Here is a 16,011-nt window from a genome sequence, read left to right as displayed (position 1 = left end):
ATGTGAACAATGAGCATCCTTCCACAGTAAAAGTTGTTAGACATACCTAGAGAAGTAGAGACACATAAAGAAAAAAAGACCAAAGAAGAAAACAAGAACAAATCACCCCCAAAACCTGCCACACACCAAAAAGTCCAAGCAGGACCATTAAAAGATTACTCAAAGTCAAAAACTGTTCTTCCATTATTGGTTCTTTCTACTCTGTAACACCTGCACTCACCTTCCCTGACTCATGGTTCTATTACTTTGTCCCTGCCACCAAGGAAGGGCCCCATCTCCCAACCCCATGCCCTGTCAGTGCTCTGTTACCTGCACCATTGCCACCAGCCAGACCATTTGAGTACTCGTCTGTCCCACTGAAGCTCAGGAAAGAGGCACTGTCACCTGGGTGCCGAGAGCTGCTGTGTCTGTGGAAAAGCAAACCGGCCTCTTATATAGACATTCCTCACTCATGCCATTCCTTGCTTTTAACAAGAGCTGATGTAACAGATAACAAGTAATCAGCCTGCCAGCTCAGCTGAGCTCATGGTGAAACCATGCTCTTCATGATGCCTGCAGAGATGGCAACAGCCACAAAAACAGCACAGAGAAGGCTGTAACAATATTCCTCATCTGTCTATACTGCTTGCTCTTTGCCTTTAGCAACAACAAATGCACTGTCCTTGCAGAACAGTGGAGAAACAGCTATTCATATACCTCACAGGAGAGAAATAAAATTTAGATGTGATTTCATGGTCTATAAAACTAATATTCTAGAGTGAGGAAATTGCTTCAGATGAGTACTTCATCCCCAGAGATGACAGAGATCCAGAGAAATAATCATCAAAAATATGACACAGGAGTTTGGCATTAATGACAAGATACTTCAGCACATCAGAATGTATTTATGAAGTTAACAAACAAAAAATCTTACCTTTTAAAGCAGAACTAGCGAAGAAAGTTGGTGAGCATGATGTCATATTAACATTATACAACACAAAGATTAGTGTATTCTACAGGACAAGAATTGTTCTCTTAAAAAAAGGCATGAAAGAATAATTAGGCAGTGCATTTTCCTGAAGGACTGCTGGAAAACTGCAAGAAAACCCCCTGAGATTATAAAAGCAGAGGAGAACCAGCAGTGCCCTCACTCGTCCTGGACATCCAGGAACAATACCGAACATGAATTTCTGCAAACATGCAAGACAAAAGAAACACATAGCAGGAAAAATGCCAAATTTAATGATGAAAGAAACCAACTTCTTGGTAATTCTTAGGTTGTTTGAGCAGCCAAAATGGCTTTGGGAAACAACACTTGAAAATGAGTGAAAAAACACAGGCAAAGTATTTTCAATAAATAAAAAAAGGTAACACAACACAGTATCTGGAGATTGGAACCAAAACCAGGCTCGCCACAACTATACCACACGCAGTTACACTGGGATCTTTTTCACTTCTCAGAGCCAAGAATCAATAAGCTCCCAATACTGACCAGAGGTCATTTTTCTTGAAGAAAACCAGTTTTTAAACCAGGTGTTTTCATTTGCAATCCTGCCCTGATGTTTGTGGTGGCTGTATTTCTCACCAGCATGGGGAAGACAGGACTGAATGGACAGCAACTGAAATTGCTCAGCAGTTACTGTGAGGCAAAGCTATGCCATGTGTTAAAAACATGTTCTAATCTGGGATGAAGGTCACAGCTATCGGCATAATAAGAATCAAAGACGTAAGCTTTTACAAGGCAATTCTGAACAATTCCATGAATGATGCACTGCATTGCTTGTGCCTGGCAAATTCTGATAAACTACCCCCTTCACCAACTTAAGGGAGGTAAACCATCTCCAGCTGTGTCAAAAGAGCTTTGTATCTTAAAACAGAAGTATATGCTGCATAGGTGTCAGTGACACAACATATTATTAACCTTGAAGATCACAACCTTTAACTGCCATATGTCAAATATTAAGGAAAAGAGATGTTCATGTGAAGTTTACACAGATTCAGCCTAAAGACCGCACCTGCCAGTTGCCTCATGGTAAGCCAGCTCCAGCAGCTCAGCAGAGGAATGTGTCAAATCCTGCTGCCCATTGTCCTGCATTTCTGCCATATTCTGACGAGTTTGATGATGGATCTGGATAGCTTCTCCGGATGGACCTACACAGTTACAGTGCAATCATTAATCACCACTTCTGCATTGATTCCCCAGTTGCTCGTACCCTCCTTCTGTCAACAGCACAGGCAATGCTAACTAATGGAAATTAAGGAGGCATGTTTATAAAATCTTCAGACTTGAACCTCTGGCATCTTCTCTGAAGCCAGAAAAGCAGAACAGTCTTTTAACTATTTTGCATGGCCTACTTACAAGGTGCTCAACAAATACAAGAACAATGCAGCATCTGCAAGTCAACCCAATTTATAGTTATGATTCACTTCAACAGCCTCCTTCTGCTGTAAGATTGTTCCACAGTACCTGATGCTGCAAGTTTGTCAATAGATGGCAATTTATCAAGCCGACACACTGACTTCAGCCTCTGTTACTGTGCAAAGTACTTCAAGACACTAGAGTTCAGATTGGTTCTCTTGTGTTAATTCTGGGACAAGGGAAAAGTATCAGCACTCTAATATGCTACATAAGAGGCTTACCCACAGGAAAAGTGTGCATCCAGCGCCTCCTGTTAGATGTAAGCTTCATGGGCATGCGGGATGGGGCAAACGGGTTTATCAGTGCTCGCTGGGGTGTGTATCCCCCAGGCCGGATGTGCAGCATGGATTCTGCACTGCCAACATGGAACCTCCCAGGGGCACTGGAGTCACGCTGCTGAGACTCCATCATGTTCTCAAGGACATCTAGAAAACACAACTTAAAGTCAGTGCGAGATCATGCAGAAGCCAAGCAGAAAAGAACAGATTGCTCAGAAATATAAAGATTCCCCAGGGTAAGTGGGAATAAGGAGAGCTGACAAGCAGGCATGGAGAGAAGCTGAAAGCGATTTCAACCCAGTCTGCAGGATACAACGTGAAAAAGAATCCAGACGAGAAAGAATATAATTTCATGTGCCATTACAGAACTGCTGTAAGCTGTGTCACTTTATACCAAACGAAGCCAGAAAGAACCCACTTGTTAAGTCAACTATTAAGAATTACTCAGAGCTTTGAGAATTCCTGAGAAATCAAAAGACTGACACACCAGTAACTTCAAGATGAGTACCAAAGACACAGCAGAAGCCACAACTGAGTAATACTGAACTTTTTGTAACATTCAGACTTGACCACTGAAATAAAGGATTACTTCCAGAAGATACAGGACACAATCTCAGCAAGTTAGCAGTTAGACATTGCTATAAAAGAAAGAACAAGAGTAAAGTTATTTAGAAATAGGAGAAATAAAGCAGACGAGGAAGAAGCAATCACTGTTCAAAAACAGAAATCCCAAAGAGAAGGAAGGGTCTCTTTACCACCCTATACTGCCAACTGCAACATGTAAAAAGCCTCAGCTAGTCTGTTCCCTCCCCATCAATCCTATTCCACACATATCCCCATGCAGATGCACACCTTCAGATGGGTCACAAGACTATCCTTCATAGTCAGAAAGTTAACAGAAATGGGAAAAAAAAAGGGAGGAAGGAAGAGGGAGGAAAAGGAAGGAAAAGGAGAGGAAAAACAATGTATAGGCAGCAGGGGAACACATAAAAGGTAAAAGTAACATGAAGCACACTTTATTGCAGCAGTTCCACATCATCAAATCCAGTTCTTGTTAACAGGGTAAATACTGTATCAGGAGTTAGTGTGACATGAAACAAAGAAACACATAAAGAACCTTCAGGGACAGGGTTTGACAGAAGATCAAGGAATCACAGGAGAAATACACTTTACCTATAAATGAGTTGGGGTTGTGGAAGATACCCTATACTGGTTGAGACCAAAATTAAATTGGAAGGAAAGAAAGGAGAGCACCAGTACTGCTAATGCACCAAGGCAGTTCAGCAGTACAGTGTCAAAAGCAAGGATCCAGAAAGTGACTCTTAAGGACAACAAATCCCCATAGAAACAAGTTGCAGTCAGGGTCCCTCAGGGCTCACCACTAAGGCCACTTCTCATTTGACAGATTATAGGTGACCTGGATAATGAAAAGTTACTCATGTGTGTCCACATTTGCAAGCAGGCACAGGAGAATAGTCAAATATAAAAGAAGGCAATAGACAAGGGAAAAGAGTAAATCATGTCAGGACACTTCTATTTAGGACAAGCCAGTAAAAAAGAGCAACGGAATTGGACAAGGATAACAAAGGGAGAATGCACACCCAGCTGGAACCACAGAAAAGGTTTACCATGAATGTTAATATAAGCACCATCTCCCCCGTGCTGGCCTGGCTGCGGCCACCACAAAGTTCCCTCTTCTCTCTCACCACCTAAAGTACCTTCCCATCTGCGTTAGGCTGACCTCTGGTGCTGGTATAGCCCAAAGAGCTGCTGACTTCACACTGGTGCAGATGAGGCCGTGGGATCATCAGGATGTTGGAGATCTTGCCCAGTGAGCTGTCATCAGAAGCCTGGCTCCTCACCTCCTCAGGGGGTAGCGTGCGGCTCTGCAGAGAGGGGCTGCATGATACGTCATAGGAACTAGAGCTCTTCCTCGTTCGACTTTCTCTCTCCCTCACAGACCTACTGAAAATACAGATATGTCCAGTGGTACAAAAGATAGATTCATTCCTGAGTTATCAAGGGGCTTGAGCAGGCCCAAGGCATGTAAGATACTCAATAGGTGAGCTCTATAAGAGGACAACAAGGAAGAAGTACCAGAAAGCAACAACGTGGCTACTCTAGTACTAATAGACTCACAAGCCTCTTACCTGAAAGTGGTACAGCGCTGGGCTCTGGATGGGCCTGGCAGTCTGAACACCTGGGCATCGTAGCCATCATAATCCACCTGGATAGGTAGAGCATTCTCAGCATCTTTTGGAGCCCCTAATGCTGAAATAAAAATCATATAGCACTGGAATGTTCAAGATCTGCAAGTCAGAAGTACCCAACTCTTGCCACTAAAAGAAGTATCTACTCTGAAAAATCATATATAAAAGCCTCAAGGGCGGAAAGGTGGAGCAGCTCAACTATCAAAGCAGGTGCCCCTGAATCAGGGCTCCTGAGGCACAAGTATCTTCCTCCCATATATCCAAGAAATTTGACTAATAAACAAGTCTTCCTCACATGGGAATCGCACACTTTGAAGCATTTTTGAAAGAATGGACAGATTCTTATACAACGTACTCCTTTCTGAAAAGGGGTGGTATTAGACGAAAGTAGGCTTCTCCCACTGCAATTCTGCAGTCACAGCACTGTCAACACCCCAAGGCAGTGACTGTCCTCCTGTCCTACCCCTACAACAGTACCACTAGCATGCCAGCCTAGTACCATCTATTCCTCAGCAGCCGGGACAGAAAACTACCCTCAGTATTAGTTATTTGCCAAGACGGCAACTGACATACACACATTAACCCCCTGGACAATGACTATGGGGTTTTCCCAGTTTTTCCAACAGTTGTCCCATCCCACATCTCATCAGTAGTGTTTCTGCTGAAGCGCCATTGCTTTACTACAGGTATTAGTGGGATAGATCACTACAGAACAGAATTACTCACAGGCATCTCTGTTACTTTTTGCTTTCTCAGTCAGTGGCTGCAGGGTCCAAAGGAAGAGGGAAGTGACCAAAACAAAAAGGACAAGAGAAAAGGAGACAGTCAGCAAGTTAAACAACGCTTATCTTGTTGACTCAGTGAAGCAGCCAGACCACTTCAGAAGTATTAAATACAGATACTCAGTCACAAAACTGTGTAAAAACCATCTCTGTCAACAGCTTCCTTTCCTCTCCATGATGCAATTCGTTACAGAATTAAATTCTAATTTTTATGGTGATTAAAACATTTCTCACCTAGTTTCAGCCCAGAAAGACCTACAAACTTGTGCCTCATTCACAATCCCTACAACAATCATTATAGCTTTGCTTTCACTGTCTTTTAACACAGAAACTTAGTTACAGTTGTTGGAATACTTGCTAGAAAGATTCTGATGCTTTGCTGAGAAAAGGTATCTGACAAGCTAGGAAGAATAAAAGAAAATGAGAAGGATACTTACTTTCCTTCCTGCCAGCTTGATCCGTGGAGTGAAGCTGTTACAGAGGAGCTGGCTTTTGGATGTGTAGAAACTGAAAGGAAAACCAGAATACTTCAGTTGTCTTATAAAAACTGAACTTGGTTAGCTACAACTACAAACAGCTCATGAATTTGAGCTGTTTGATGGCCAAAAGGGACACCTTTCTTTGCATAAGACAACATATGGAAAACACAATGGATACTTAACTTATGAGAAGTTACCCTTCCTTTAAAGGCCAGACTTTGATTCCCATTAAATGTTCAGTCCAGACTTCTTAATATACTTACATTTGTATTCCCCAGTTCACTTCCTCCTTCTGCAGAAGGTATCCACTTTCACTGTCTATTACAGCACTGTGCAGTTTACACAACACTCTCTCCAACTTACATGACAGTAATGACTCATGAGCTGCTTGAAAACAACATACCTCCTCCCATTTTAAATAACGTACTCTTTAAAATCTGTTTCTTGTTATCTGAATCTTTTAATTATTCTAAGACTCCAAACACAATTTCACCCATGGCAAAGATCAGATGCCTTCCTGTCACTTGAAAACAGTGCTACAAAGGAAGCTATGAATGGTAATTGGTCAGGACAGTCAATTAATGCATGCAGATAAAATGAGGTATTAAAGGAGAGAGAAAAAGAATAATCCTAAAGCAAAACAAGGACTGAGGAGGTAGTTTTCATCCTGAGCCCTGATCTCTATATGTTGGGAAATAAGAGAGTATTATGGCACAAAACATTTAAGAGAAAGCAGAAAAGAAACCCACCATGCTTTGGAGTGAAGCAGTGTAACACTTAGCCTCAGTGTTACCTGCAACTGTTCCAACATTTATCCATGTTATCCACATTTTCTCTACCCATAACTGCTAATTTGGGATGTATCTTTTCACTAATAGCTAATCTAGTTATTAGTTGAAGTGACTGTATTTTTCGCTTAGCTTCCTGACTTCCCTCAAACATAGCTAAGGGCTATAACTAAATTAATTGGAAAGATCAAGACCTTTTCCAATGCAAATAGTCTATTATCTTTTATATGTTGCATTAATGTCCAGAATTCTGCAAGGCTACTGTAATACCTGTCTTTGCTTCAGGAAGAGAACAGAGCAAATAAACAATTAAAGAAGAAAGGGAATTCAACTGATTATAAAATGGAAAGCAAAGCAGAAGTGATTAGCAAAGGCTGAGAGTTCACCTACCTATGGTTTATCCAATGTGGAATATTGTAGTCATCACCCAATCTGGAGTCCCCAGGTCCACAGCGATTATGCAGCTGTAAGAGTTAATTCAGAAGCATAGCAACTTGGTCTTTGTCTAAGTAGTCACAAAATGAGCAATATTTCTAGTAGGAGCAGAGAGAAGGGAAAAGAAGCATTACCTTAAAGAGTGGTACAGCATGCAACGGTTGTTCTCCCATACATACCAAGTCCACACCTATCCCTATAAACAAAAAACAGTAGAGTTCAGCTATCTACCAAGCAGGACTGATAAGCTAAGCCAAAATAGACCATCAGTTTGAGCTGAAGGCCCAATTTGTATTTCTATCAGATTTTAAGGTGTAATTATATTGAAAATGGTAGTTAACAGTCCCATGATATGGTTACAAATCAACAGTGCCAGCAGGGATAGAAGAAATGTTTCTTTTAAACTAATGAAAGTCATGCAAGATTATCCTTTAAGGGAAAGGTCTGCATGGACAGATGAAGTTCTCCATCACAAACAAAACAAACTGTAATCAAATTGCCTGTAAGTTCTCTGTAAGTCTGTCTATCTCAATATGAAGCGTGGGCACCCATCTTCCCAGAGTACACAAGTTACAGCAGACAGCAAGAAAAGGCTAGAGTTTTTCCAACTATTTCTGCTTGCCTTCATAGAGACTGCAGAGTATTGGTGTAATTTACCATTGTCTATCATCCGCTGCTTGGTTAGAATCATAAGGAGTCGATCAACTTCAAACACTCCCACCCCAGGTGTGATGACCACAGACATCTGGCCAGTCCGATCAAAGTTGCGGTTTATGTAATGCTTGTCAAACACTAGAAGAAAGGATTGGGGAATACTTTAAAAGAGCAGAAGATGCTGGAATTTTGTTTTCAGATCAAAAGAGGTGACTATAACAGCACATGCAAGCATGAGAGGGCTTGTATATAGTCTTGTCCAACAATCAACAATCAACATTAAACTACAGCAGAGAGAAGAGTTAGGGCTAAAGAGAAGACGGGAACCAGATAAACAAAAAGACGTGTTTTTCTCATATGTTTAGTGTTTCTTTTATAACATCTAACAAACCCCAAAGCCAACAAACAAACCTAAAAAATCCCCAACAAGATAAAAGTCCATTACTAATAATTTAAAATAACATCCTGTGCTCTCTCCGATAGGAATAAGACAGTCACTAAGAACAACATATGGTGTAGAGGTGAGCACTTCCAGCCTATCAAATCCATTTCCCTGCTAAAAGACATGGATCTGTTTCATGTAAACCACCTTTTATCTACTCTGATTCTGAAACACTTTCATAATTGAAAATTCTAACTTCTATTCCAAGAGGTTCTCATATAGATTCACAGATGGAAGGAAAAGTTTGATCTAACAAGGCCCCACAGCGTGAAATACCCAATACTCAGTTATTTGAGGGCTACTGGCTTTCCAGAGACACATAAGACAATTTCTTCTGAGGCTGAAAATTAAAACTACCACCTTACGTTTCCCTTCTCTTTATAGTGTTAAAGACCAGGCAACAGAAGACCACAGCCATTTACTGGCAGCTGCTTCTTCCTCTATATATTCTATCCATGTTTGTAACTTACCATTGAATGAAAGATTTATGGCCTCCAGGTAGTTCCCTTGTGCTGAAGTAGAATTGTTACCTGGAGGAAAGCCCTCTGGACAAGTGTGCAGAAGGGAAAAAGAAAAAAGTTATCATCCTTGTATAGACTAGCCAAAACCAAACAAAAATTATTATATATTTATTTATTTTTAATTTAATTTTTCTTAGCAGTCTCCTTTCCCCCCAGAAAATCCCACCCAAACAAACAAAATAAAACCGCATTTGCAGTAAATCCTATCACTCCAACAAAGTTAGTATTGGTATATCACATAGAAAGACCCAAGCAAAATAACCTAGCCAGAAGAGCACTAAGTAGCACAATACCAGGCTCCAACTGAAACTAGACCTTTAGAAATTAAAAAGAGAAAGAAAAGGGTAAAGCACGGGAAAGGAGGATTCTTGTACCTGCTTGCTCGAGTCGTACCAACACAGGATACTGGATGAAAAGCTTTTTAATGGTCACAAGCAATGAGGTCCACTCTTCTCGTCTCTCATTCTGAACAACAACTCTAGAAAGGGCACAACTTAATGAGAATTATAAAAGGAAGTTATGAAGAGGGAGAAAGGACGAACAAACTACAGAAAAGTAATGCACAAAAAGGTGAGTGGTTCTTCCTTCTGCTAGGCAGCACAGGACTACTGCATACTTGTAGCAATAACCAATGTGTAGATGCACACACAAAGCTGGGCACACTCCCAGCCAGAATAATCTCTCACTTGTAAACAGGTTATCAACATTACATGACAAATAGCATCACTTTTGCAAAGCAGTAAGATCATTAAGAAGCCGAGGTTCAGAACCAAATGACAGCTTCCACAGCTTCATCTGTTGCGCTCATCAGCCAAAAAAGTTCCAGTGAGTACCTACACGGAAACACCTGTTTCAGCAACAGAATAATTTATTCTTCAACTATTCAAGAAAGTAGTAAGGACCTGAAAAAAAAGTCAAGTCTTATGGAAGATCTACTTCCAACACTACAGAACTTCTCAAGGTTACTGGCAACTCCAGTTAAGCACAGGGAACACAATATTCACATGCTCATCGAAGACTGACATAGCAAACATGGGTGTGCACTCACAGATAGAATGGGGGCTACTCATCAATTTGCTGCCATATTTTTCACTATCTTAATTCCTGGCAAACTCCTACACTTGGTAACATGATATTCACCACATGGGTTGCACATACATGGTGGGACAGGAGGTGAAGAACTGGGAGAAAGACCTACTTGTAAAAATCTTCATAAAATCTTCCCTCATGATCCTGCCGAATTGAAGCACGATGCGTTTCAGGAAATTCATCTAGAACAGAAGTAAAAGCACATTATTACCCTGTGCTCTTGTGTAGAAATGACTCCTCTTTCCTAGTAAAGAGCTGTTATTTTCATTAAAATAATAATTAAAAGGCAAACCAAAAACCAAACCTTTGAGAAGTATCAGCTCTCCCACACAATATCAGATCTGTCTTTGAACCACTGTGAGAGCTTGAGTATGATGAGGAAAACTTGGCATGTATTGTTCTGTGTAAGGTTTCTGCTGTAGTATTTTTGTAAGAATGGCTGTGTATCTACTGTGCTTGACAGGGATTATTTTGGACATGGGCATAAAGAAAGAAGGAAAAAAAGTCCCCGACAGCCTGTGACCAACTTTCAAGAGAGAGGAAATACATTTAAAAGTAGAAACACAAATATACAGAATTTACACACCTATAGATTTTGCTTCGTAAAATGTTCTAGAAAACAGAACCACTGTCACTTCATGGCTGCAGTTCTTCTCCTGCTCAGGAAGAACACATGAAAACAGAAGATCTTTAGGGTCACATTCAGTACAAAACTCTGTATATACACATACAGAAACACACCTTTTCCCCTCACACCTAGAACCAAAGGTAACTAAAAAAAGGTAGACTGCTGTGTTAATGAATCTGCATGAGTGCTCCATATTCCTCTATGAAATAACATAATGGTCTGTCCTGTAGATTCTGTGCTTCTAGGCTGTACCACATTTAACAGCAGCACTCCCCACTAGCCTCTAAAGAAACTCTTCTCTATAACTGCCAAGATACGTGACTTTTGTTTAAAAAATAAATACATCTGACTCAATTGGTTTATATATATGACAACTTGATATTCTTATTTCTTAGTGTTGAGAGAGATGCCCCTAACAAATTAAAACTTTATATTTTATATGCCCTTTATTTTGAGTACTGATATTGTTCTCTCAAGTCAGTGGAAGTCTGCTGCAGGACTGCTAACAGCAGCTCTAAGCCAGATCATGCACTGAGTGAGGAGACAGCTCTGGACAGTTCAGCTGTAACAGGCTTTGGTTGGTTTTTGAAGCAATTCACTTTGAAGAACTTCACACATCATTACCAACCCACTTACTACAAGCTGAAACTTCTTCACATGAAAAGACAGCAGCACTAAACACATTACACATTGTACAAGGGAGAGAGTCATAACAGAGTCCTAGAACATCTAAAATTGTGTAAACCAGACTTGTGCATTACTGCACAGGCACAAACATATCACACATTCAGTGACTTTAGTCCAGTCCTACACACACACTGTATGATACAAACACAGCAGATACAAGAGATCAGTAGTGAGGTCACTCAGGACAGGTTATAACTTAATGCAGACCTGCAGTACCCAGTCTTTTGATGCCCAAGAGCCACCTCTTCAAGTCCTGCAAATCTTAGCATTGCCTGACACAACCTTCCTCAAACAGGCACATCAATGGGCTTATTAAGATGGCATTGACTTGTTCTTTCAGACAGGATTAACTCGATCATCTATTTACCTTCCATTTTGTGAAGAGGTCAGCAAGGAAACCATTCACAGCCTTCTCAAAGTAGAGGTCCCCTGCAAAGTAAACATCTCCAAAGCATCAAATAACTGCAGCTACTCCAACTATGGGGTACATTTAACCTTGAGATCATAAGAAAATTATTTCTATTAGAATTAGAGCAGTTGTATGCATAATGAATGCTAGTATCACTAATGCAAAGACGGTAAAAACATTAAAAAGCATGACAATGTTTGAGAGGATGTAAACACAACTCTGACTGTGAAAAGGATCTGACCTTTATATTCCTCTTTCCAACATATTCGCAGCATGCTGGGAAAGCATCTGCACTATCTTTTAGGCATAGCATGCACAACTGACACCCTGCTCAGTTTTGAATAGCTGCCCAGTTACATATGCCTAAACACATGGTCAGAGGAAGTGGCAAGAGGTTTTCTGAAGAATTAAAGGTGGAAAAATAAAACAGGGCAATGACACAGAGAAGTGAGTAATTTTCAATCCCAAAGTTTTAATACTGACTCCACCTGGGCTAAGGAGGGGATTTTGATTCCTCACCAAGCCAAATTCAAGGGAGATCTAAAACATCAAGGTCCTCCTCATACAAGATTTCCAGACATTTTTAGTTTCAGGATTCACACAGGTTTGTGCCTGCCTTCACCACCAAACATGCCCATATCCACAGAAAACCTTTCTGATACCCCCTTGCATTTCATCGCTGAGATAATGGCACCCAGGCCTTACAGTAGGGACAGGAAAATTATGGAATACCCAGTAGGCAGAAAAGCGTGGCCCTATATGGAAGGATCTAAAAGGCACTTCAGAGCACTGCCTAGGCCAAGGGCAGGGTACTTCAGTTTTCTAGCAGTGGCAGAAATAAATAGTAGCAGCAGTTTTCTCATAGGGGCTGAAAGGATAACTGCTGCCATCCACATCCACAGGCAGGTCAGTTACCTACGTACCATAAATATCAAAATCCCACATTTCACAGCTCATCTGGATAAAAATATAAACCATGGCAGAAGTGGAGCGGAAGACCACCTGCAAAGGAACAAAGGACCTTATGTAAAACAAGGTAAGTTCACTAAAAGGTCCACAGGCTGAAAGCAATTAGAGCAACTTCTACAACTGTGCCTACTGCACTACAGGGAATGTCCCCCCTAACAAGTTGACATTTCAACAGCCCAAGTAAGTCCTAGTGCTGCCAGTACAGAAGAGCTGAAGTTTACTAATCATTAATTCTCCTGAATTTATCATCATTCTTCCCCTTACAACATGGCCAATTCAAGTGATCCATACAAATCTGCAAGCAAGACAGAATTACAAGAAACCTGGCAAGGAAAGGAATGGAAAAACTTCCTTTGCTGCTGAAATCTTACCCGGGTATCCTCACTGATGTATCCACAAGTGACTTTCTCACTCTTCACCCACAGTTCACCCGCCTGTGCCCTGGAAGATAAAGAGTGCAGAATATTTGTTAACCAGAGTGAACATGAAGATTACAGAATCAATATTTGAGCAAATAAGGGATGTATCAAAATCTATGTTCAATGATGACTTGAAGATAGAGTAGAAATCTATTGGGTTAAAACCTGATCTTTAATCCAGAAGATGTCCCAACAGCTGTTTCCCTCTGCATCTGCACCTTATCTTGTCCCTTTGTCACCTCAACAGCAATTGAAGTAACCTTCATCTAAACTATTAAGACATCTTGGGAAAGGGGAGAAATACTATAAGTGGTAAAATGATGATTATTTGGCATTGATCAGAAGCAACAAGTCTTCCTGGCTGTCCTACTATTAGTTTCTTCCACCCCAAATCAGACGGAAGCTTTCCCCCACCTCACAGTGCTGACAGAAAACTGTAGAAGAGTAAGAGAACAATAAATCATGAAGGATTTTTCAGAGAAGATTCTCCAGTTAGATACTCAGGGCTCACTAATGTAATACAATAAGTAACAGTGAGCCCTAAGGGGAGGCACTGACCTGATACCCGCAAATTCAACCTTCTGGGTGACATACGCACATGTGCTGACCTAAGAAAGAACAGTTACAGGTGTTAAAAGAACAGAAGGCTCAGAATGAGAAGACCAACTTACAAACAAAATACCCACAAACACCTGATTTCTCCATAAAATCATGAAAGCCACTGAGCATATTTACAACTAATACTTCAGCCTACAGAACCTCTGCAACAGAAAATAGTTTTTAACACATTTAAACTTTTATTGGGTTCATCTGTCTAATTCACTGTGCTTAGAAGAGCCAAAGACTGTTTTAGAGATGCAGAAACAAACAAGTTGCTTATTGAGAGGTACTATCAGAGAGAGGATACTTCAGCATGCTTCTACTTGGAAGAACATTCTGATTCAATTCCTTCCAAATATAGTAAATCATTAAAATTCAGAACATCAGCTAAAAACTCTCACAGCATTTCAGTGCCCAAAGCAGTAATTCACATAGTGGCAATGGAGTAGGAAATGATGGGATTAAATTTTTCTATAACACATTTACATCCATTTCTCCAGCTCCAAGGTATCACAGCTTAGGCTCCTCAGGAGCTGCTCGTCTTGTCCTCAGCTTTCTGCACTTTCCTTTACAGCAAGCAAAGAAAAAGGTACATGATCTCCTCCACCTTACATATTATCACAAAAGAGGTCTTACCAGACTTTTCTTCAGTCGCCACATATCCCCACGCCCAATATACTGATCTTTAAAGGTCAGTTCCACCAAGTCCAGAGTCACCTCCTGGGAAATGGAAGAAAAACAGTGCTGTCTGGTTGTTTTGAACTAGTGCCCTGCAGTCTGTTCTGGTAAGAACCAAATGTTACAGGAAGAGCTGTTCTAAAGCAAGTCAATACTCCTGACAGGTGCAAGATAAAAGCAAAATCCCTTCAGAGTAACTGCATGTACCTGGAACAACTCAGAGCTGCGAGACACTGTACACTGGGACCAGAAAAGCCCAAGTATTAAATCTGTGTTACAAGTCTCAGTGCAAACTAGAAGCACAAGTGAAACAAATTACTTCCATTGTTCACTGTTTTAAGGAAGCCTTGTTTCCTGCAGATTTGTGTCTTGTGCTGAATGTAAGCTCTGACTGAAGCTCTTTTGGCAGTGAGGGCATTTACAAGAGATGCCTCTGCTACAAGGGTATTCGGTGTCAGATAATGCATGCACATGCCATGACTCTGCTTTTGACTCAGCCACTTACAAAATGTTTCTCTTCACTTTGCCCAGTTAACCCAAATTTCTAAAATTTAAAGGTTTTTGAAATCTCTAAATTTCCATCAAGTTGTGCTGAAGCTGCCCCCAGACTTCAGACAGCAGAGATGGCAGGGAGAGAAGAAAGATGCTTAAACAGTTCAACTGCCCAAGCCTCATTTTCTTAGGAAAGAAGGCTAAATACCTTCCAATAAAAATACACCCTCTTCTTCCCCAATACTACTGTAGATGGAAGTTCACAGGACTCTGATTTGAGCTAAGTGAAGGAACAGATGGGAAAAAAAGCTGCAAAGCCACACACCTTTGGGTCAACAACATTCACGTGGACATCCTGGTATGGCCGCAGTCGAAACACTTGTGCAACTGTCTGATCCACACTTATCGTTTCTGTCACAAATACGAGAAAGCACAATAAAGTAGCGAACATTCCCAAACGGTTGCACGTGGTTTAAAAGTACAAAAGAAACAGTGAGACTGTCATGAAACACTTAGGGCCTCAGCGAAATACAACAGCTTCTTTCAGATATGACCCAATTTCAGAGTTGTTAAAATCAAGGCAGGCAGGATAAACTCAAAGTTTAGGCTGAATTAATTCCTGCAAGAAGGAAAGTTATAAAGCTAGCCAGAAAATGCAGAAACAAAACTCTCAAGCTAAAAAGCCAATTTTGTTTAATCCATAACCCCGTATGTCTCACCAAAAGCAGATTTAAAATTGGCTATTCATTTTCTGATAAAATTAGAATCCTCCCATTCCTAAAGAGACAAAGCACTGATTTTTTCCCTAAAGTTCAAATATATGTATTAGTCAATCACAGGTACAGCCCAATAATATAATCTTTGTCACTGATTTTACTATGTGTACTATGAGTTTAAAGTTACCTTTCTGCAAATCTTCCTTAAGTGACTTCACTTGTAGAAGCAGGGGACTAGCATGCAAACAAGAAAAAAGGGCAGAAAGTTGAGATACCACCAGTCTACTCTAGCAAATCACTCTCTCAAAACTATTTAGCAACATGGAGCACAGGATAA

General features: G+C 40.7%; 1 protein-coding gene across 8 annotated transcripts in view; it reads right to left on the bottom strand.

The window, feature by feature from the left end:
* DEPDC5 (DEP domain containing 5, GATOR1 subcomplex subunit) overlaps window positions 1–16,011 on the bottom strand; it is a 45,561-nt gene that overhangs the window by 26,632 nt on the left and 2,918 nt on the right. For 6 of the 8 annotated variants that reach the window (XM_034068101.1, XM_034068106.1, XM_034068107.1 and 3 more), the window contains exons 4-24: window positions 15,862–15,908; window positions 15,284–15,369; window positions 14,425–14,508; window positions 13,747–13,796; window positions 13,141–13,210; window positions 12,724–12,802; window positions 11,759–11,820; window positions 10,663–10,732; window positions 10,186–10,258; window positions 9,362–9,465; window positions 8,937–9,011; window positions 8,028–8,162; window positions 7,505–7,566; window positions 7,326–7,399; window positions 6,106–6,175; window positions 5,613–5,649; window positions 4,827–4,947; window positions 4,418–4,641; window positions 2,620–2,823; window positions 1,995–2,130; window positions 310–407 (exon numbers count right to left, since the gene is read on the bottom strand). In XM_034068101.1, the coding sequence (XP_033923992.1) occupies window positions 310–407; window positions 1,995–2,130; window positions 2,620–2,823; window positions 4,418–4,641; window positions 4,827–4,947; window positions 5,613–5,649; window positions 6,106–6,175; window positions 7,326–7,399; window positions 7,505–7,566; window positions 8,028–8,162; window positions 8,937–9,011; window positions 9,362–9,465; window positions 10,186–10,258; window positions 10,663–10,732; window positions 11,759–11,820; window positions 12,724–12,802; window positions 13,141–13,210; window positions 13,747–13,796; window positions 14,425–14,508; window positions 15,284–15,369; window positions 15,862–15,908 (1,961 nt within the window). The remainder of the gene's footprint in view (window positions 1–309; window positions 408–1,994; window positions 2,131–2,619; window positions 2,824–4,417; window positions 4,642–4,826; window positions 4,948–5,612; window positions 5,650–6,105; window positions 6,176–7,325; window positions 7,400–7,504; window positions 7,567–8,027; window positions 8,163–8,936; window positions 9,012–9,361; window positions 9,466–10,185; window positions 10,259–10,662; window positions 10,733–11,758; window positions 11,821–12,723; window positions 12,803–13,140; window positions 13,211–13,746; window positions 13,797–14,424; window positions 14,509–15,283; window positions 15,370–15,861; window positions 15,909–16,011) is intronic. The other 2 variants (XM_034068105.1, XM_034068108.1) reach the window with 1 other exon arrangement.

The sequence above is a fragment of the Melopsittacus undulatus genome, chromosome 12 (assembly GCF_012275295.1).
Source record: "Melopsittacus undulatus isolate bMelUnd1 chromosome 12, bMelUnd1.mat.Z, whole genome shotgun sequence".
NCBI classification, from domain to species: Eukaryota; Metazoa; Chordata; class Aves; order Psittaciformes; family Psittaculidae; genus Melopsittacus; species Melopsittacus undulatus.
Note: the sequence above shows the minus strand (reverse complement) of the source record. Positions and strands in the feature narration are given on the sequence as shown.